We start from the raw sequence: 23,053 nt of genomic DNA on the forward strand, positions 1-23,053 counted from the left end.
GGGCAGCATCACACGGCAAATAGTATTGCATTCGGATTCTATTTAAGGACCAAGACCTTTTCTCTGGGCCATTTGAACACCCTAAACCTTTCCTGTTTCCCAGACTGACAAAGAGCATTAAACAGGGCTCAAAAGTCTGCAGGTGGTTTCATGTTCATTCCAGCCTGTCCCTGACTTCCCTGATGTGTCATGAGAGGCCAGGGAAGGAGGCTGAGATGTTCAGTCCCAGAAACAGCTATGCCAGTGCGTGAAACACACCTTGTCTTTCTCTAATTGCCTGAGCAGCATTTTCATTTTCTGCTGTCTGGGCTGATGGGATAATTTTTCTATATTTCTTTGTTAAAACGTTTAAATCCCACCTTTCTTCTTGGTTCAAGGCAGCTTATAAGAATATGGCGGTTGACAATGTTTTGGTGATTTGTACGTGTCTTATGCCTCAAAAGCCAAGCACCAGCTGCCGTAACCCCTTCAGATAGATGTGTGAGAAAACAGCTTCCCCAGCTTACATGGAGACACACAGAGAACCTACACACATACAGACCACACTAATGCACACAAGAAGGGAAGCGCTTGGTCAAAAGGGCAGCTTGTGGGGGGGGGGGAGGATTCAAACAACATAAAGTGGCCAGGAAAAGAAAATAGAGGAAGAAGTCAGGAGATGGGGGACGGTTTGCAGTGAATTGCGGCTACTCAGTTCAGTTAAAATGAAAGAAACCCACCACATGACAGGTGGGGGCAGGTGACGTATTTTAAAAAATAGACTACAGCCAATCACAAAGCAGTATTTGAAGGGGGAAGGGAATAACTCGTACACCATTAGTTCTGAAGCTCCTCATTTTCCCTGGTGAGGCATAATAGACTTTTTATACACAGGTTGTTATTGTTGCAGTCACCCCCCGGCTGCTTTGGGGCTTCATTTTAATTATGCATTTATTTTCTGACCATTAGAAGTCACCCCACTCTCCCCTTGTGTTTCCCCCATATTTTCAGGATGCTGTTTTAACCCTGAGTTTAAGGTCTGCCTTCATCCCAAATTGAAAGCTGGTTCTATGCATACTTGCCTCTTTGGGTTTTTCTCTCCACGCAGGTTCTTGTTTCTCCCTCCCACGTGTCTGTCCCCCTCATCCAACCCCTCCCTTTGAAACCATGTGTGAGTACAGTAGTGAGAGAATAGTTCCATGAGGCTGCTTATTTGGTCAGTTTCAGTTCTCCCTGGAAGGTGGAAACACTATCATGGGCCTACAGGCAAGAGAAGTATTCCACCAGTATTAAAGAGTGGGCCACAAATTCCAGCAGATGTGAACACTAAATAGGGTGACAAATAAAGGCAGATACTTGTTGCATACTGCAACAAGTGGGAAATTAACACACAGTTGTATTTCACACAGCCCAAATAATGCACTTTCAATCCACTTTCAATGCACTTTGAAGGTGGATTTTACTGTGTGAACTGGCAAAATCCAGTTGCAAACGATCGTTAAGGTTCATTGAAGGTGGATTGAAAGTGCATTATTTGGGCTGTGTGAAAGTGCCCTAAGAGTAGGTGGATCACCATTGTCCAGGTCACTGCTGACCAATGAACCCATGATGCTCGTTGCTGGGACTCTTAAAGAATACCAAACTGCGCCAGCAAGACACGTCTTCAAGCCAACACAAATTAGTTGCGTCTTACTGAAAGCCTGGTCTCTTCGTCAATGGCGATGTGCGTGCTTGCTTTAAATCAGTCCGCCCGTGCTCTGTATGCACGCTAAACACAAGTGTTTGGATGAGAAGCCAGGAGGCTTCTAAAGTGCGCGTGCTGGATTGGACTGAAATGCCCGCTCGGCGTAAATTATTATAGAACTCCCAGCGTGGGTTTGAAGTCAGCTGCGGAAAACTCTCGCGCTTCGGCGACGGAGGTTTAGGCAGCCCTCGGCGCCATGGAACAAAACAGCGCCTCCGAGGACGGGGAAACAAGAGAGCCCCTCCTCATTTCCTTTTTCTTCCCCGGCCGGCCCTTCCCTCGGAGGCAGCTAGCTGGGCGGGGTTGGGCCGCTTTCCCTCCGCCCGGGGCTCTGTGTAAGCCGAGCCCGAGTGACGCTCATGAAGTTGCAGCTGCTGCTGAGGGTGGGAGATGTGATGTGGAGTTTGCGCTCAGGCGGCGGCGGAGCCTTTTCCTGCCGCTGGGACGGGATATGGCGAATGTCAAAGTGGCGGTGCGGGTCCGGCCTCTGAGCAAAAGGTGGGGCGGTGGTTGTGGGGAAATGGGGGGGGGAGAAGAGACGTGTGTGTATATATATATATGCATGTGTGCAGAAACGGTGAAGAGCATGCTTTTTCTGTGCATGCAGTAGTTTGCATCATCAGGGTGCCGTGCTCGGGCGTGTGCGACCGTTATGTTTTCTCGTCAAAGTTGTGTTTAGCTGTGCGCTGCTGCCCATGTGCCGGCTGCGGTGCCAGCAGGTGGGGACGGAGGGGGGGGGGCGGTCTTGGAAACCCAAAGGGAACGAGTGGCCGATTGTGGTGGCAACAAGAGACTGTGCTCGAGATCCTGTTCTGTGGTGGTGTGGTCTATATTGCTTTTCCTGGCCCAGTGCTGTGGGATGTTCCATAAAGTATTTCACGCTTGAGTTGAGTTGCAATGCGTGGTGAAAATAAAGATGGGGCATAGATTAAAAGTGGGTGGAGGGTGCTGGGCTGTTGCAATGGTGAGAACAGTCTTTAAAGAGTGTGACATAACTGATGGGCTATTTTTATTCTAGTATACTCAGAAGTGAATTCAGTGGATCTTACTACCTTTGCTGGCTTTGATTTATACTATATTTATGCTATGCTATTTATACTATTGGATAAATGCTCTTTGCCAAGACTTACCAATCGTGCTTTGTTAGTTTTGTGTGTATGTAATCAATGGAAAAGACAAATAAAACAGGCAGGATGCAGTTGTGTGCTTCTTGTACCCAGTAATAGATATCCCCCCCACCCTGTTTTTAAACTCATATTTTATCATGGACATACCTAGGTTAGTAGAAAAGAGCAAGAGTCCAGTAGCACCTTAAAGACTAACAAAAATATTTTCTGGCAGGGTATGAGCTTTCTGAAGAAGTGAGCTGTGGCTCACGAAAGCTCATACCCTGCCAGAAAATATTTTTGTTAGTCTTTAAGGTGCTACTGGACTCTTGCTCTTTTCTACTACTGCAGACAGACTAACACGGCTACCCACTGTGAAATACCTAGATTAGTTTTGCCACTGGGTAATAATCACATGCTCCCCTATTCTTATTTTCAGTAAGGCCAATGAAGAATTTTGGGGCTGAATTTAGGTGCTCATTAATATCACATGTGATCTGTATCCCTGAACATTTACAGAACTGTAGAGTCAGTTCTCACAAATACTGGAGAGAGCACTGTGTGAGCAATAGATAATTAAAACCATGTGTACTGTGAAAGTCTGGGGAGGATGGGAAAGAGTGGAAAAGTAGAACTGCGCAAAATCTAGCGACTAGTAATATAACTCCTCCTCTGGAGGAAAAAAAGAATAGCACAAGAGTAATGAGACTAAAAATTTCAATATGTTCCCTGTCACGGTCTTCATTTGTTGGGATAACTTCCTTAATTTTTTAAAGGCCTGGTTCTGTCATGGATTCTTCCACTCACCTTTTATAAATAAACAAATATTCATGTTGTAGGTAAAATGATTTCAGAATAGTTGCTCAACCTGTGAAATAATAAAAAATGTGTAGAGCATGAAATCCTGCAGGTGGATATGTGTGAGTGAAGGAGGGAAATTTAGTTTGTGTGGATACAAGTATGTCTGCATTATTTGTTATTATATTTTAACATTTTAAAGTTTCTTTTACAATTTAAGGTTTCCCAACATGGTAAACATTAAAAACACTTAAAATAAGATTAAAACACAAATAAATATACATTAAAACAAAACAATCCCCTTCGCTGGGGATTGAATGGCGGGGTAAAAATCAAAATAAATAAATAAACAAACGTATGAATGGGAGGAAGAGTCAGTGAGAATCAGTGAGAGAATGACTGACAAAACAGAGAAGTCTTTACCCGCTGACAGAAGAGAGTGATAAAAAGGGACAATCTCCCTGGGGAAGGAATTTTATAACTTTAGTGCCACAGCAGAAGAAGGCACTTTCTTGGGTTGCCATCTGTCTGGCCTCAAATGGCAGGGACACCCGAAGCATGACCTGTGAGGATGACTGTAGTGGTCAGGTAGGTTTATATGGTACTAGGTAGTCCTTGAGATATGCTGGCCCATATTGGGCTTTAAAGGTCAATACCAGGAGCTTGAATTGAGCCCAGAAGCAAACATGGAACCATTGTAGGTGGAATAGGAAGTATATGGTCTGTCTGACCCACTCCAGCCAGAATTCTGGCTGCAACTGTCTGCAATATTTGTATCTTCCAGACTCTTTAAGGATAGCCCCACGTAATGCTCACTGCAGCAGTCTAATCTAGATGTTACCAGGGCTTGTATCACTGTGGTAAGATATTTTATTTTTGCCTAGAAAAGACCACAGCTCGCTCACTAGCTGAAGCTACTGCGCTTGAGAATATGAGGGATACTTCTGACAGTAGTGCAGTTTTTTGGAGGGCTTCACATTTGTCAGTTTTACAAAAAAGTATTGGGAGTTTTGCCAAATATGTTTGTAGTTGGTCTTCCAAAGATGAGAGGCAGCTGAGCTTTTTAAAAACTAAAAATCACTATGTGTGCAGTTGTGATTACTGTTTTTTAAAGGGTTTTTTTTTAAAAAAAAGGCTATGAGCCAGAACCTGTGCAGGAGACAAGCCAAATAACTCTGGGAAGCCTACAAGTAGGATATGAGAGTAAGGGTGTCCTGATGACCCCAGCTATTAGTATTCACAGGTATATTGTCTCTGAACATGAAGATTCCATTTTCCTACTACAGGTGATAGGAGGGGCCTGCATAGGTGGGACTGGAATAGAGCAAGTAGGAGGAGCATTGGATTGGGGGAACTGAGGAGAGATGTTTATTCATTTTTTTTTCTACCCCGGACCTTTCCCAGCAAAGCTGGCCCAGAGTGGCTTCCAATAGTCAATACATATAGTATAGACATTACATACATTTAAAACATAATTTCTATCTAATATTATAAAATTCTAAATGATAATTTACAGATATAAGATGGCGCCCTATGCTACGTGTGTGTGTGTGTAAAGTGCCGTCAAGTCACAGCTGACTTATGGCGACCCCTTTTGGGGGGTTTTCATGGCAAGAGACTAACAGAGGTGGTTTACCAGTGCCTTCCTCTGCACAGCAGCCCTGGTATTCCTTGGTGGTCTCCCATCCAAATACTAACCAGGGCCGACCCTGCTTAGCTTCTGAGATCTGACGAGATCAGGCTAGCCTGGGCCATCCAGGTCAGGGCCTATGCTACGTAGCCATCTTATAACTTTTATAGGTGAGGCTTTGCACCTTAAGCTTTGGTATGTGGGAATGGCTGACTGGGAACAGTATATGAAGCATTTACAAATGCTGGATTCCTTCTCTTGTGGGTGAAAGATGAGTGCAAAGATCCCAGATCAGTCAAAATTGACAGGGGGGGGGGGTCAGCCTAAAGTGTGTCCAAGGTACATTAATAGAAACTGTAATTAATTTCTCATACGAGTAAAGTGATGCTCAGAATCTTACAATGAAGACTGTTACCATATATGGAATGAAAAATGCCTGATGTTCAACCTTGATTCAGAAAAGGAAGAGGCACTAGAGATACAATTTCAAATTTACATTGGTTACTGGAGCATACAAGATAATATCAGAGGAACATCAGCTGTGTTTCATAGATTACAGCAAGGTTTTTGACTGTGTGGATCATGAAAAGCTATGGCTGGTTTTAAAGGAAATGGGTGTGCCACAGCATCTGATTGTTTTGATGTGCAACCTATACTTTGGACAAGAGGCTACTGTTAGGACAGAATATGGAAAAAATGGTTTCTAATTGACAAAAGTGTCAAACAAGGATGTATTTTATTTCCCTGTCTCTTCAATCTGTATGCAGAACATATGATAAGGAAAGTTGAATTAGATTTAGATGAAGGAGGAGAGAAAATTGGGGGGAGAAAAATTAATAATTTGAGATATGCCAATGATACCACATTACTGGCAGAAAATATTGAATACTTGAAACAACTACTGATGAAAGTTAAAGGAGAAAGTGCCAAAGCAGGACTACAGCTAAACATCAAGAAGACAAAAATAATGACTACTGGAGAATTACTCAATTTTAAGGTTGACAGTGAGGAAATTGAAATTATTGAAATTATTCAAGACTTTCTATTCCTTGTCTCCTTCATCAAGCAAAAGAGAGTCTGCTGCAACCAAGATGTTTTCCAATGTTTTCCTCTGTTAGTCAGAAAGGAGCCAGTTGTATTCCAATGACAGAGCCATGCTCAATCGCCCTTCACATTAAACACTAAAAAGTAGATTGTCTGTGCTTGATTATTCTTGAGTATTAAGGAAGGTAATAGAGATCAAATTGTTTCAAATTCAAATTGTAAATAGGAAAATGCTATTAATACAACTGGTCTGTCATCAAATATATCATTCATATGCAGTAAATTGCCATTCTGTTCAGATAGTTTGAATCTTGCAAACAATGACTTTGATAGTTTCCAGGCCTGTCTAGTTAACAAAGATATGATTTATGTAAAAGTTACAGTACATATTAGCTTTGATAATTCCATAATGCTAGACATGGATGGGATAAAGACTACAGTTTTGGAGCCCTTGTTAACAGTTAAGAGAAAAAAACAACCCTAAAATGCAGTGGAAATAGTAGCATTACACAATTTTCACTATTACAAAAATAAGGCTACATATTATTGCACAGTGATATATAAAAACATGGGGTTGTATCCTGCAACTCTGCTTTCCTAAGGGTAGTAGATTCAGTCAGTTCAAAGAGCTTTCCACTGGTGTCCAAGGTTCTACCCCCAGTGGAGGACCCTTCTTGCGTTGGCAGAGGTCTCCTTGCACCCACAGAATGCCCCACAGAATGGCAGAATATACCCCACATTAATTTGAGCTCACTGTTGATTGGAATCAGGGTGTTAATAATATATCAATTTAAACTAATGGCACCTGTGCGTTTATCTGGATCATAATCATAAGATTTAAGTGGTATGCAGATCCCATGCAGGAAAAATATGCCAATGTTGATTTTCGTTGTAATATTTATGTTTTCATATTTTTTCAGAGAGCATGCAGAAGGAAGAAGAATAATTGTAGAAGCTGAAGACACAGTAGCAAAAATTAGAAACATAAAGGTACAGTTTATTTTTAACTTTGGCTTCTGAAAGCCTGATACCTCTGGTATAGTAATTTGTGTGATTGCTATATGATGGCTCATTCTAGAGAAGAGGCGGTGAGATCTGGAACCAAAATGTCATTCAGCCATTAACCTTGCTGGGTATGTTTGAGCTAGCATTATTTATAAGCTTCCTTACAGGGTTGTTATTGCCTGAGCTTCTTGGGGGAAGGACTGGATACATATGTAACAAATAGAACCATTGTGAATGGGGCATGATTGGGAAGTTGTCAGTTCTGAGAATGAGCTGTGTACCATCAGCCAGAAAATACAAAGAGATCTTGAAACAGAGATCACTCCTGATCTGAACAGCTGGACTTTTATTGTGTGTAAAGTGCCGTCAAGTCGCAGTTGACTTATGGTGACCCCTTTTGGGGTTTTCATGACAAGAGACTAACAGAGGTGGTTTGCCAGTACCTTCCTCTGCACAGCAACCCTGATATTCCTTGGTGGTCTCCCATCCAAATACTAACCAGGGCTGACCCTGCTTAGCTTCTGAGATCTGACGAGATCAGGCTAGCCTGGGCCATCCAGGTCAGGACTTCTATTTAATTGCATGTAATTCCATACAGTGTTCATATTATGTGTCTAGCGATGGGACGCACCCTGGACATGCAGGTGTAACTTGCCTCTGCTGAGACAAGCCATACACTACTGAACTCAGTTTTAGGATCTGGTGCAAGAACGTCTTCAAAGGGAAATGCAGCTGGTGCATATATGGTTCCCCCCCCCCTCGAATTCTACTTTGAGTATTAGCCAAATCTCCGCCTTTAAAAAAACTCCGGTGTGTGTAATTAGCTTTTTGAGGGGCTCTGTTTTGGTACCTTTTGAGAAAGTAACTCAGGAAAAAAATCAGGTGCACATGTGCCTTTCTGGAATTTTGGCCCTAGAATAGACCTGATACCAGGCTGATAGCAACAGGCTCTGGGTCAATAGGTCAGAATATTCTTGAAGGTCTTCAGTTCCATATGGGACATTGGAGCTCATAGGTGGCCAAAAATGGCAAAACCTGAAATAAAATGGTATTAGTAAGGTGCTTCCTGTGTTTAAAAAACGTGCAGTTCATAACTGCGGAAAATCTGTTGAAGTCACTTTTTTATATCCCAGAAGCAAGCTTAAAAATAAAACAGGAAGGAAATGCAAAGGGAAAACAATAATAATTGGCACAGCTTCTGATTTCCTTATAGAATTTGAGTAAATATCTGAGAGTATTTTAAGTTAACTCACATGCAAAATTTATCTTGTGGCAATGCTATTAAATCTCTGTACTTTTACATGCCTTCATTTTGTTAAGGCTATAATTCTTTTGTTAGTAAACATAAGATAAGCGAATGGTCCCAAACATCCGGTTAACTTATTCTTCCCTCCCCCTACTTGAGTTTAATATTAATGCAAATAATTTCTGGGAAGTTTAACAAATATATGGTGAGCTACAGTTAACACTGTATATTTAAAATTGACTTCAGACTGTACATCCTTTCCCTTGAGATTCTTGGAGGCTTCCTTTATGGGGCATGGGAAACAGAGCTGTTTTTTCCAGACATTGGGACTTTTGAATGCTGCTGTACTCCCTTCATCAAACAGTAAAATGGGGCCAAAACCAGTTTCTGTTGGCAATGTATCTTACTACTCAGAAGGCAGATAAGTGAATTACAGAGTTACCATGATTACTGTGGGAACTCTACAGGACGATGCTTTCTATTTCTTGCTTAGTCTTTGTTTGTATCTCCATATCCGCCTGATTATTTTAGGTGACTTGCTTAAGATAATTAGTATTTTAAATGTCTTAGGAAGCAACTTGGCAGTGATCAAATAACTAGATAAGTGTTTTCCTCTTTCTTTTATGTTCTTTCCGGAGAGGGGCTCACTGTTGGACCTAGTCTAGAAGTGTGCGTGGCTAGTGTTCAGTTCCTTTTAGGAGATCAGAATGTTCTTTCCTCTGGGTTACAATGGAAGCCATATTGGTTATGTAAAATATACCTTTTCTAGTCACAATGTGTTACCTACAGACAGCCTTTGTTGATTAGATGTACTCCTGGAGCAACTTCTTAAGTAGATCTACGTAGATTTCATAGAATCATAGAGTTGGAAGGGGCCATACAATCTATCTAGTCCAACCACCTGCTCAATGCAGGATCAGACTAAAGCATCCCTGACAAGTGTCGATTTGGCTGATGCTTGAAGACTGCCAATGAGGGGGAGCTCACCACCTCACTAGGCAGCCAATTCCATTGCTGAACTACTCATACTGTAAAAAAAAAATTCCTAGTATTCAACTGGTACTTTTTCACCTGTAATTTAAACCCATTATTGTGAGTCCTATCCTCTTCTTCCAATGGGAAGAGCTCCCTGCCCCCCTCAACCTTCTCTTCTTCAGACTGAACATTCCCAAGTCCCTCAGCCTTTCCTCATAGGGTTTGGTCTCCAGGCCCCTGATCATCTTTGTCAATCTCTTCTGCACCCACTCCATTTTGTCCACGTCTTCTTTGAAGTGAGGCCTCCAGAACTGCACATAGTACTCCCGGTTTGGCCTGACCAATGCAGTGTACAGCAGGACTGTGGCATCTTGCAATTTGAATAGTATGCATCCCAAGACCACACTAGTAATTTTTGCTGCTGCATCACACTGACTGCTCAGAATTAGCTTACAGTCCATCCATACCCCAAGATCTCATTCATACACACTGCTACCTAGAAGTGTATTCCCCTTCCAGTATGCGTGCTTCTCATTTTTGTTTCCCAGATGAATAACTCTGCACTTATCCTTGTTGAATTGCATCTTGTTCACATCCGCCCACTTTCCCATTGTGTTCTAATCTCATTGAATTCTGTCTCTTATCTTCTGGAGTGCTCGTCACTTCTCCTAATTTGGCGCCATCTGAAATTTAATGAGTAGTCCCTCCATCCCTTCATTCAGATCATTTATAAAAATATTGAAAAATACCAGGTCCAGAATGGAGCTCTGAGGCACCCCACTGGATTCCTCCCTCTGCACTATTTTTCCCATTGGCAGTGCCCCCAGGAAACCACTATTTGCTCATTGGGTCAGTCCTGATGGGTGGACTGGATACAGTTCTGAACTGGCGCTAGTACAAGGGTTGGTATTCTTTATGAAGGCTTTCATAAGGTGCCCCTTCTGTAGCTCACAGGCCTGTTATTGGTGCAATTTAGTAGAAAATTACCTGACTCACTAGAAGCTTGGGGCCCTAGACAGTAATCTAAGCAGGCCCAATTTATACCTCCACTTGAGTTACAGGGGAGGCAAGTCAGTGGCTGCATTTGAGTTTGTGGGTTAAGAAAACGTTCCATTTATTTGGATCCCTCACAGCAGGGTACACATCAAACTGAATTTTTAAGAGCAAAATGTTCTATAGACCATTCTGACCTTCCAGGTAATCTGAGGACTCTTGTCATAGGGGAGGGACCATGGCTCAGTGGTAGAGCATCTGCTTGGCATGCAGAAGGTCCCAGGTTCAGTCCCCGGCATCTCCAGTTAAAGGGACTAGGCAAGTAGGTGATGTGAAAGACCTCTACCTTGAGACCCTGGAGAGCCACTGCCGGTCTGAGTAGACAATACTGACTTTGATGGACCAAGGGTCTGACTCAGTATAAGGCAGCTTCAAGTGTTCATAGTCATCTTCATACAAATCTTCTGGTTAGGCTTGAGTTGTGAGAGAACTGCAGTCACCTAGTCTTGGGAAGAGTGCTCTTTGGGCAATTGCAACTAAAATGAATTCAAGGAAAGAAACGTCCACCCACCCAGAGAAGAAATACATTTTGGACAAGACATCCCAATAGGATGTGGTGGTGGTGGTGGTGGGGAGTTCATGTAAGAGTTGGGAACTGGCAGCTGGCATGTGGGTTTAAAAAATAAAACAAAACACCAACCTGTTTTTGGGTGGTATTTCAAAAGAACTGAATAGAGAATGTGCTTTGGTGGGGTTTTCTGTTTCCAGACTGTCAATTTAATGTGGCTGTGGAGCCATTAGTATAACTTCAGGGGTAGAATATTAGATCTTATTAAGAAGTTGGAGTCTCAGTAAAATGTAATCTGTCATTGCAGAACACAATGAGGTAAATGAGGCTTACTTCTGACTGATTATGCAGTATAAACCTTACTTTTCAAAGATAATCCTTTTGAATTACCTGATCAAAAGACTAGTTAAAGTCCTACCAGTAGCTAAAACAAACACCAACTCAATTCTGTTTATCATGGCTAACGTACTCTCATGGGTTTTATTTCAAGGGATCAGGTCTGCAGAAGGCAGTTAGCAGGCTGAGAGCTGGGACTTCTGGGACAGTTACATAGATTATTTTCAGAAATTGTGTTTTAATGCTCATTATTGCTTTACTATTTTAAGGTATTCCCTATCTGCATGTGTAGAGTAGATAATTTTTGGATGAATTTATACTAAAAACTTCTCAAGTCATTTTTATAATGATCTATGAGTAGATTTTTCAGTTTTGTGAAAAATGCAGAGCTTGTGGGAGAGTCAAAGATGTCTCTCATTTACACTGGAGTAATTTAATGAGATCACACCATAATTATCATTTGTTTACTGATCTACTTCATTTATACCCTGTTGCCCCCCATGGTGTTCCAAAGCAGCTGACATTGTTTTCCTCCCCTCACTTTTACCCTCACAACAACCCTTTGAGGTAGGAAAGGCTGAGAGTATGTGACTGGCCCAAGGTCACCAGAAAACTTCCATGTCAGAGTGGGGATTCAAACCTGGGTCTCCCAGATCCAATATGGCACTCGAACCAATACACCATATTGGCTCTTGCACAGTGTTCATAGGTTGAGAGATTCAAAACAGATAAAAGGAAGTATTTCTTCACACAACGCATAGTTAAATTGTGGAACTCCCTGCCCCAGGATTTGGTGATGGCTGCCAATTTGGAAGGCTTTAAGAGGGGAGTGGACATGTTCAAGGAGAAGAGAGGCGTTCATGGCTGCTAGTTAGAATGAATACTGGCCATAATGCATACCTATTGTCTCCAGGATCAGAGGAGCATGCCTAATATATTAGATGCTATGGAACACAGGCAGTTTAATGCTGCTGCAGTTGTCTTGTTTGTGGGCTTCCTAGAGACACCTGGTTGGCCACTGGGTGAACAGACTGCTGGACTTGATGGGCCTTGGTCTGATCCAGCTTGTCTTTTCTTATGTTCTTAAAATGTGGATGCTATATACTTTTTTAAAGCCACTTAATTATTAAGACTAGATGCTCAAAACTCTTGATAGCACATGGACAATAGATAGACAGGGCTTTGTGCTGTAAGTAGGTGATATGTTTGTAATTGTTTATAGGAGCCTTTTCTGTTACCTCCCATGATTCTGATTGACTGGCCTTTTGAGTTCAATTCCAGCCATTTCAGAATAAATTTCAAAGATAATGAGTGGCTGACTTTCTGCTATCAAAATGTTATGCATAAACATTAAAAAAAACCCTCTATAAACTCTGAACTTGACTAACAACATTTTTCATATTTGTAGACCTTTATTGGAGGTAAAAGAAATGGCCAAAGTAATGTGCACACCAGTCATTATTGAGAAAATAAATGCATTAAATATTTTTTGTGTATCATTCTTTATAAAAATATGCCATTCTTCTACAGACTTTATTTATAGTCCACCTTTCTCACTGAGACGTAAAGTAGATGGATTACACAATGTAAATAAATGTTTCTTGAACTCCTTTAAGAGCAATTTTTGTAGCTTATGTCATTTCCCCCCCCCCCCAATAAAAATAGTGGTATTCACAGTTTCTGCCGACTGCTTTCTACTCAAAGCAATGGTACCTCTACTTAGCACAGGTCTCAGTTGGTGACTCCCAGCATTACCCTACAATTTTATCATAGGTCTAACAAAATGGTTGTGGTTGGTTTACACATCATGCTTTATTAAAAAGCACTGTGTTTCAAGTAGTATGAAGTGTTTCCTCTGTGGTTCATTTACATATGCAAATTGCTACTTGATACCACATTGATCAAATGGTGAATTCTCAAGTGTGCACTTTAGTCTACTTATGAAAGTTTACACAATGTGCATAATACTGCAGAGGGTTTTCTAGATGTATAGATTTAATACTGGGACAACCTTGCATCTTTTTAAACTTAAAATTATAAGACAACGCTGAGTGGTACAAGTTGTATCTCAGCTCTTTCCCTGTATTTTCTTTCTTTTTAAAAAATAACATAGGATAAGAAACAGGATACGTTTGGCTCCGTGAATATTTTGGGGAAGAAAGGATTGTAGCTTGCATAAACATCCTATTTTGCTGTGGAATAATTCTTGTCAATGCTCCAAATAATGCATCTTTCTTTCCGCTGTTTCCTTTCTCCTCAGGTGGACAACAGGTATGAAGGTCTTTGGGACACAAGGGAGAAAGTTGTGTCATTTGGGTTTGATTACTGCTATTGGTCAGTTGATCCTGAGGATCCCAAATATGCATCCCAGGAATTGGTAAGTGATAATCATGTCAATACTTTCCCCCTTTTTGTAATTCCTTCCTACTTTTAAAAACTTAGACATATGTGAAGAGGAACTGATCTGCTTATAAAAGCATTGGCAGTTTCTGTACCTCATTTATAGAAACATGATTTATTTTCCTGGATCAGACCAGTGATACTTACTTATCTACCCACCTCTGATGTTTCCAACAGTGGCCGCACTTCCAGGTGGTTTAAATCAGCCTTACAAACTATGTACTAGTCCACCTCCATATCACTTTATGACACCAGCCAGTTTGAGCAAGATGCTCACCTTGTAGGAATCATTGCTTACCCTTAGGTCTGGAGCTAATTGCAAGGACTGTGGCGGTTCAGGATCAGCACTTACAATTGGGTGCTCAGTAAAATGTGAACTTCTGCCAGCCAAATAGTGAAATTACTGCATCTGACCTACAAGGTGAATGTTTGTGGTGAAAACTATATTAGACCACTGTAAGATTGCACAAGTTCTAATTGGCACCAAAAGCCTCCAATTCTAGATATTGCTGTGAATTTGAGGACATGTGATCACTTGTCCCGTCTTTCATACCAAACTGGGAATGGTAGCACATGGAGTCTAGACCACTAGTATAGGCTTGAAGACAGTAAGTTCAGTCTAGAGCAGTTATTTTTGAAATGTTTACTTTCCATAGTGGCTTATCCACCCAAGAGCACCTGCAGTTCTCCTGCTGAACTCTAACATCATCAAAAGGTTTTAGGGATCTTCTGGGTTGTATACACAGTCTTTGTAGGGAACAGGGCTTGCCTGTTGGACCTTACTGCTGTTTTGCATGAATTCAGAATGTAACCTTCGACATGTCCAACCAGCACTCTTTTGGCATTACAAATTGCAAGGGAGACCAGACTTTCTTTTAGGGAAAATGACTGCTCACTGATTGTCTTGTTGGTGTGTATGTGGGGAGGTATGCGTGTGATAAACTTCTGAGGAGCCCTCGTGTCTGGATCACCATTTGAAAATCACTGTGTATCTTTTATAATAGTTTAATAACCAAGATCAGTGCAATATCATCAGGTTATTGGGACAGGTAACTGGAGTTTAGAATAGTGGTTCTAAAGATTAACCTTTAATCTTATGTTGCCCATGAAATACGCAACATTATCATCTAATGCCCCTCCATCGGCCTAAGTGAAAAAGTAGGACATAAACAGTCCAGACAAGACAACTTCATATGTGCTAGTTATACTTACGATATATGTATGCAATGCACAGATCTCAGGTATACCTTCAGTAAATAGTGGCCTAGGTGTGAAGTGACTCAAGTGGAGCTCCTCTTGAACAGTAGGGCTTTTCTGTTCCTTTCCTGAATTAGTCCCTTGCACCTGCCGTATAGTGCTCCTGCCAGTAGGCTTGCCTACACTTGCATGAATAGAGGTACCTTCATTGTGCCAGTGCATCTTTGGATCCAGTCCAGTAATTTGTTGTTTAGCATTCATCATCAAATGCACTATGGATTCTCAACATTTCACTAGTTAAAAGGCACAAAAACATATTAAATAACAATAATTAACCAAAAGTTACTAGTTATTTGTATTGTAGAGCTTCAGATCTCGGAAGCTAAGCAGGGTTGGCCCTGGTTAGTATTTGTATAGAAGACCACCAAAGAACACCAGGGTTTCTATGCAGAGGCAGGCAAAGGCAAACCACCTCTGTTAGTCTTTTGCCTCGAAAACCCTACTGGGTTGCCATAAGTTGGCTGCGACTTGACAGCGCTTTCCACCCCCACCTCTTCCTGTACAATTGTATAGTAGGAAACACCCCATGCACCAAGCCATCTGGTTAACAGATCACATTATTTGCGTGCACTTGTATTATTTTCCATTATGAAGCTTTGTTAGAACTTTTTGCACCCTTGGGACAGAAATGGATATTGAATCCAGGCATATAGTCAGTCAGTGCATGTGGGATTTTAAAACAAAGAGTTTTATAAACATTAATAAAAGTTTCCATTAAAGTGCTGTCACTCTGGTATGAATACTTTACTAAAATGTCTATATTCTGACACATAGCTATCTGTTAGAAGTGCAACTTAACAAGTAATTGTTCAGATGTTTATGGTAATATTTGGAAATAAGATTTGTAGAAATGTCAGAATGAATTGCTCTGCATTTTTATGAGAGCTTGAAACAGGAATTAAAAATGAGATACAGGCTAAAATGAAGGACTTTGTTATATATTTGCTAGAAAAATCATTAAGTCCTTGTTTTGTGACTAATGATCTGGCTATAAAGAATTTTGAAAATGATTTAGAAAATCAGAAGTCACTGAAGTTGCTAAAGTTTGGGAGGATTGTCTCAGTCCCACTGGCTTCAATCAAGAGATGCACAAAAGCAGAAACATAAATGGATGTATCACAGTTCCTCTTGCACAAAATCTTGGGTAACACCTAGCACTTTCCTCACTATATATTATAGTGCCCAGACACTGGTTGTGCAGACGGAAAAATAAGTGGGATACAATAAATTTAACTTGGCACAAGTACCAGAAATTGTGCTTTGGATGCAAACCAGTGCATGTAATTCTGAAAGTATTTTTGATACAATTCACTATTTTTCAACAAAGCAATAATAAAATATAGGCAGTGACACTTATAAGTGTATTGGGGAAGGGAAAAAATCCAGTGTAAATTTCTGAACATGTAAGATGAGGGTAGGAGGGATGGTGGTTTAGCACTTCCAAACATGGCTTTGTGTTACAACTCTACCCAGTTGACTTTGATATAATCATGGGCTACTGAGAATGCAGTCCCCATAATATCTTTTATTAGGACCAACCAAATGAGTATGTGAGCATTAGAGTTCACCAGAACTCTTCTTCAAGAGGGATGTATTTTTAAAAAACAATTTTAAAAAATGTATAAAGAGTTTTGGGAAGGCCTTAGGACTAGGGCTACCAAAAAAAAAAATCAATAAAAGGCTGATGGCCCAACAACATGACATCACTTCCAAGCAAAACTTGGAAGTGACATAAGTCCTCTCTAGAAATTGTCAGAAACGCTGTGGGTTTACCATTGAATTTCCAGTGATTCCTGGAGATGATCGATGGCACTTCCAGGTTTTTCCCAGAGGTGACACCATCGCATCACCTGGGTGAGCCCCGCCCTGACCCATCTCTTGTTCATTGCCTGGCAACCACAGGATGTGATGTAAAGTCCTATTAAAATCTGCATTGTGTGTTGACTCCAGAGCTGATTCAAATAGAGCTGGTTTCAAGTTATTCCAGGCAAGAATCAATAAATCGATTGCACTCCCTAGGAAAAACGAAGTCCAACGAATGTGTCACATACAGATGCTCTGTGGTATCAATTAGAAAATTTGCTTTAAATTTAATCTCCAGCATTAAGGGCTCTGTGGGAACTGCTGAAGCTCACAGAAGCACACCAGTAAAATGCTCTCTTGATTACAGGTAGATAATAAGCTTTTACTGCCTCCAACATCAATCAGGGACCAGTTTGACTGGGGCTCCCTACTGAGACGACAGCTGCAAAGGCTTCAGCATCTTTAAATTTAAAGCAAATTAAAATTTGCTTTTAAAATACATATTTGGGAAGAAATGAAAGAAAGAACTGTGGATATAAATGGTATTTTTATCATGCAATAGTTACAAAGCTGTGAGCATATAACTGCTATCATTGTTTCCCCAATCTAGAGAGAAACAAAAGAGAGAGCAAGCTATAAGAAAAGGGGTTTTGTGTAATATTTGGATCAGTATATAATGGACTGCAGTACAGGGAAATCACCATGAGCATTTTAGTTATGTTGCATCTCTTCTGCCAGCAACACAGCTGCTGCATTCAATCGGCATTTAAAAGCCTTGGATTTTAGAGGAATAAGGTCACTTTTTGGCATTAGCAAGTTTTCTTCCCCCTCCAGAAACGTTAACTCTGAATCAATAAGTATAAAGCATGAATTCTGTTTCAAGAGGAGATGCTGTGAGTAACAAAAATTCTTCCAAAGGTTCAGTTTGCTTTTAAACTGTATCTCAGTAAAAGTAGCAACTCAAACTACCTTTCTAACATAGTCTCTATTAGCTTCAGTTAAGTCGTGGGATGTATCTAGCAGTACTTTTGAAGATTTGGCCATCTACAGTGATATTTAAGTAGGAAATGTGTAATAGCTTGAAATCTAGTGGTCACCTATCATTGACTTTTTTGGGTCTCTCTTAGTCGTTGCCTTTTACATTTGTATTTGTTGATTTATGACAAAGACCCAAGGTGGCTCACCATAAAACATTTAAAAATGCAAAATTTAAAAGTTAGCTTGTTAGAAACCAAAATATTTACCAAGCTCAAATTACTGGCAGAATCCTAAAAGCATCTCTTGATACCAGAGAGTCTCTGGAATAATGGGCAGAGCAATCCTGAAGGGGGGGCAAATGGCATTAGAAGCCGGCGTACCACTTGCACCAGCTAAATGAACACTAACGCCAGCACAGGGCCACTTACACTGGTGCTAGGGAGCTGCGTGGGAGCGCCACGTGTGGGCGCTGGTGCAGCTGCCGCAACAGCAATTTTCCAGCACAATGGCTCATGTGGGCACCAAAGGGCGCATTCCTGGGGGCAGGGCTGACTTTAGTCAACTCCCTGAGCCCTTTCGCCCCGGGAACGCCTCCTTTTGCAGGTGTGAACTTGCACCTGCAAAAAGAGTGGGCTGAAATTTAATGGAGCAGTTTCGCAGGGTTTTTGGAAATTGAGATTTTTGGCTTGTGTTGCCGGGCCTGCAAGCTGCTCAGGAGGTGGCATGGCTGTGCCGTCCCCACTGCAACCCCCCCCCCAGTACTGAGCCAGATTTGATCTGAGAGACTTTTGCTTGGTATTTTGATAGGTAAATATTGTGTGTGTGTTTTATTTCTATGTTTTAATATGGGGTTTTATGTGTGTATCTGCTGTGGCATAAAAGGGAGGCCTCTAGAGAAAGAGAGGGGTTGGATTTGTGATTGAATTGTATTATGATTGAATGACAGCTATGCCCTAGTGAGTGAAGTTGACTGGTTTGGTGGGAGAGCGTGAAAGTGAGAAAATAAGCTTTTGTGGCTGTGTCTATGTAAGGAACTTTAGAGAAAGAAGAACTATACCTATCTATAACCATTACACTTATGAACCATACTGAAACTGTTACACTGTTTTACTTCTAAATAAACTCTATTTAAGTTTAAGTAGAAAACCCTCTTATTAGAGTAAAGGATCCCCTTTTACCTCAGAGCTCCCCTATGTGCTGACCATTCTCTCATTCTACCAATTATGACTGTTATCCTGTTGTTTGGGTCCAGCTAAGAATTCTAAGTCAAGAGCCTTTGGTGGCAGTGAAAATAAGTAGGAAATGCTAAGGAAGGTAAGGAGGCATGTCACCTCAGAACACCACAGGGGGTTCCTTTACAGGAGTTACATATAAGGTTCTCAGAATAGAGCTAAAACTTTACAGTTTGTATAAAATATCACAGGTAATAGCTAAATCACTATCAATCTGGGATCCCAGCTTTGGAGTTGTTAGTCAGGATCACCATACAAAGTCATGCTAGACGTAATTCAGCCCATGCAACGGCAGCAGAGAAGTAAAGATTTCTTTGCTGATGCCACTATACCACCACCCTGTAAGCCTTCCAGTGGGCTGCATAGTGTGCATTGCCAGATTCTATGTGAGGTTTCCTCCAGCATTGCTCAGGATGTCTCCCTGTCCTCATGAATCATCTGAGCTCGGTAGTAAACTATGGGGCTGGGTTCCTTGCTGAAGGAGGGAGAGGAAATGGGGAAAATTGCACTCTGAGGCCTAGTTCTCCAAGCTTCTGAACTGTTTCAGCGAAGTTACCATTTAGATCCTCAAAAAGTCTGATAAATTTGTCAGCAGTTAAGACTTTTGACACACAGTACATTCTTACTGAGGGGAATTGCAAGTCAGATGAGAAAAATAATTTCAGGCCAGATCTAAAGGCTGAGAGAACTCTTCCACTTTTGGCAGACAATGCGGAGTGGGAATTAGAAAGAAGACCCAGGGGCGTAAAGGCAAATGAAGTCCAAGGGAGAGGCAGTGTGCTGTAGTAGTTAGTGTGTTGGACGAGGGTCTGGGAGACTCAGACTCAAATTCCCACTGTGCTATGAATCTTGCTGGGTGACCTGGAGCCATCCCAGGAAATGTGTGATGGAAATAAAAAATTCTAAACAAGTTTGAGGGAGAAGAGAGCAGTCTCGTGAATAGGCACTAATATAAAGAAGAGTTAAAGGAAGTAGGACCCAGTGAGATAAGGGAAAGAAACGTTGTGATGGTCATTCTCTGTAGGATTTTAAAAGTGCCTGATTACCATGTTGCGTTGATTAGACACCTTTCCTTTTTGTTTCCTTCTGAATTAAGATTCTTGCTCTTTCTCTTTAAGTCACTAAATAAATACCAGATAGGACTAGTGGTATATTCTGTAATGACCTTTTTGAGTGGGGAGGTAGGATTAGTGCCATTTATAGCATTTATCCTTTTCTTAGACCTTAACAATTATTGTCTTAAATATTCTTGTACTAAAACATTGTTTCTTTCCTTCTCTTTAAGTTTCCTAGCACCCTATAATCCTGTTAGCCAGATTACTACATTGGCTTCTTAAATACCTGATTTATTGAAGAAAATTAATTTAGTTGTGGTCAATCACTACATTTGTACAATTTGTCATAAATGGTAATGGTTACATATGAAAAGTATTGGTTTGAGTTTAAATTCTGTCTTGTAGTCCTTTAAGTTTTCTACCAGTTGAGGGTTCTATTCAAAAGACAAATAGTGCCAGTTTATAACAACTACAGAAAGATTGTTGGGTGTATCTATGCTTATCTTGAATAATGGAAAAGCAATTGCAATCTAGTTTAACATTATTGTTTTTTGCAGCTCTTTAACAGATGTTTGGGTTTAGTATGTTCTAGACATGTCAAAATTTGCATGCTAAACCTCATAAAAGCCTAATTTATAGTAGCCATTTTTCCATATCCAGAATTTTTTGTTGCTGTACTTATATATGTGATACTTTTTTGGAAAGGATCACTCCTGATTGGAAAGGGTCACTCCTCACATTCAAAGGGATTCCCACCTGATTAAATTTCTGATTTAGAGATGGTTTTTGTGACTTAAACGTATCATACATGCTTTGCTATGTGAATTGTGTTAATTCAAAGAAAGAAGAATATGAAATAACAGCTTTTTAAATTATTCTGGGGAGCTATTGTCCATCCAGAAAAGATTAAACAGACAGGTTTTAAACTGCTTAAGTTTAATGTAAATAATGCATCAAAATGTTTTGCCTCATGTAGAAACTGCTCTGCCTGACTTCCATATGCTTGTCACTTGTGGGTTTAAAACAAAATATCTCAAAACTAAGACCAGGTCAAAAATCACAGAGATTTATAAAATCCTCCATTGCCAAACATTTTTTAGGTACTTCAAACAAGTCCTGCATTACTAGAACTAATAGTGGGCTGGGTCCGGGTATATGCTTGCACAGACATTGTGGGTCTTCTGTGCTTTCTTTTCTTCCCAGAAGCAGCTTCTGATTTCTCAGAAAATTTATTCCTGGGGTCACAGGACCCATGTGGAGTAATAATCATGCAAGCCAGTGGACCGAAGGGAGGAGGAAAGAATGACTTCACCACCTACTGCCAGCTGAGTTCAGCTGGTGGAAGAGAAAGGAAGGGTGATTTTGCCCCCTTCCTCACTGCAGCACATGGACTCACATGGCTATTACTGCATGCAGGTCCTCTGACTAGGATTGCCAACTCCAGTATGGGAAATTCTTGGATATCTGGGGGTGGAGCCTGGGGAGGACGGGCTTTGGGGAGAGGAGGGACCTCAGCTGGGTATAATGCTGTAGAGTCCACCCTCCAAAGCAGCTGTTTCCTCCAGGGGGACTGATCTCTGTAGTTGGATGATCAGTTGTAGTTCCGGGAGATCTGGCAACCTTACCTGTGACCCCAGGACTCAGTTTTCCCAGGGTCAGAAATGGCTGCCAGGGGGAAGAGAAAGTGGAGAAGATCCACAACTATCACTGCCTTCTGAATCCAACCCAATGTCAGATTTGATGCTTCTTCTAAACTTTTGTAGCTGGAATATATGTGAAAAATAAGTAAAAACAGAAATAAAATTACCTGCTTCATTTAACCTCATCTGTGCATCACCTCCCTCATTTATTTATTTAGCACCTAAAGAACTAGAAACCCTCAAGGGCTTCTGTTGTTGTTTTGTTTTGCAGAAGATCACAATTAAAACAAAAATTAGAAATCCTTTCAAAGAAGGTCCTTTGTGCGGATTTTAGCCATAAAGAGCCAAGGGATGTGTGTATGTTTAAGTTGCCAGGAAATGCTGTTCTTCTGTTGTGTTTCTTTAAAAGGCAGCAACAATAAAATTGCATTTTTTTCTGGGTAGCTGGTTCATAAATTTCAAAGAAATAAAACTTTTTTTTGCACAAAAACACTTACTGATATCCTAAAAGTTTCTGTTGTTATTTGGAAGACAACTGGAGCAGAACCTGTAATTACTGCAGAATAACAAGACTGGAACTTGGGGAATCTGTTTCTCTAAATACAATGTGCATGTGAAAGTGCTTTAATTTTCATTTGGGAATCTCCCCCATATTTCAGTTAATGGACCATTCACAAGGTTCAGGTTCAGTTAATATGCTGTTCACAAATTAATTTGTTTTGTTGTGGCAGGGTATATCAACTACCAGGATAGGAGATTAATTTCATAAAATTATGGCTGCTATATTTTATTTTTAGGCACTTCTTTGCAAATTATTAGAGATAACAGCACATTCAGAATGTTGGAACAGGTGGTTTGACACCTTTTATCTTCCATTTTATATATTTTTTTCCTTCAGCTCCAAGTCTCAGTATTTCTGTCTTCTGATCATTAAGTATAATTTTAATAAAACTATCATTTACTAGTGCTTGAAAACACACATCTGTTTGTTTGCTTGTTATTTCAAGTTAAGAACAATTGTATTAGAATCTTCAGAATATGGATTATTTATGTGGCATAATACAATATCTAAACATCCTAAATTATCTGCTTTTAGACATTTTTGGTCTGCTGTCTAATGCTTCTTAGATTTGGAACATACAAGATTTTAAAGAACTGCCATATATTGCAACTATCAGTACAATGTTTCAGAGACTAAAAATTATGCTTCACTGAACAGTGTTTCACTGAACAATGTTTCAGAGACTGTAAAAATTATGCTTTC

General features: G+C 40.6%; 1 protein-coding gene across 1 annotated transcript in view; it reads left to right on the forward strand.

The window, feature by feature from the left end:
* Positions 1–2,148: 2,148 nt before the first annotated feature.
* Positions 2,149–23,053, forward strand: part of STARD9 (StAR related lipid transfer domain containing 9) — a 105,609-nt gene continuing 84,704 nt past the window's right edge. Inside the window, exons 1-3 of the mRNA XM_056851284.1 lie at positions 2,149–2,221; positions 7,222–7,291; positions 13,685–13,801. Coding sequence (XP_056707262.1) covers positions 2,175–2,221; positions 7,222–7,291; positions 13,685–13,801 — 234 coding nt within the window. The 5' untranslated portion in view covers positions 2,149–2,174. The remainder of the gene's footprint in view (positions 2,222–7,221; positions 7,292–13,684; positions 13,802–23,053) is intronic.

This window comes from Euleptes europaea, chromosome 6, assembly GCF_029931775.1.
Source record: "Euleptes europaea isolate rEulEur1 chromosome 6, rEulEur1.hap1, whole genome shotgun sequence".
Classification (NCBI taxonomy): Eukaryota; Metazoa; Chordata; class Lepidosauria; order Squamata; family Sphaerodactylidae; genus Euleptes; species Euleptes europaea.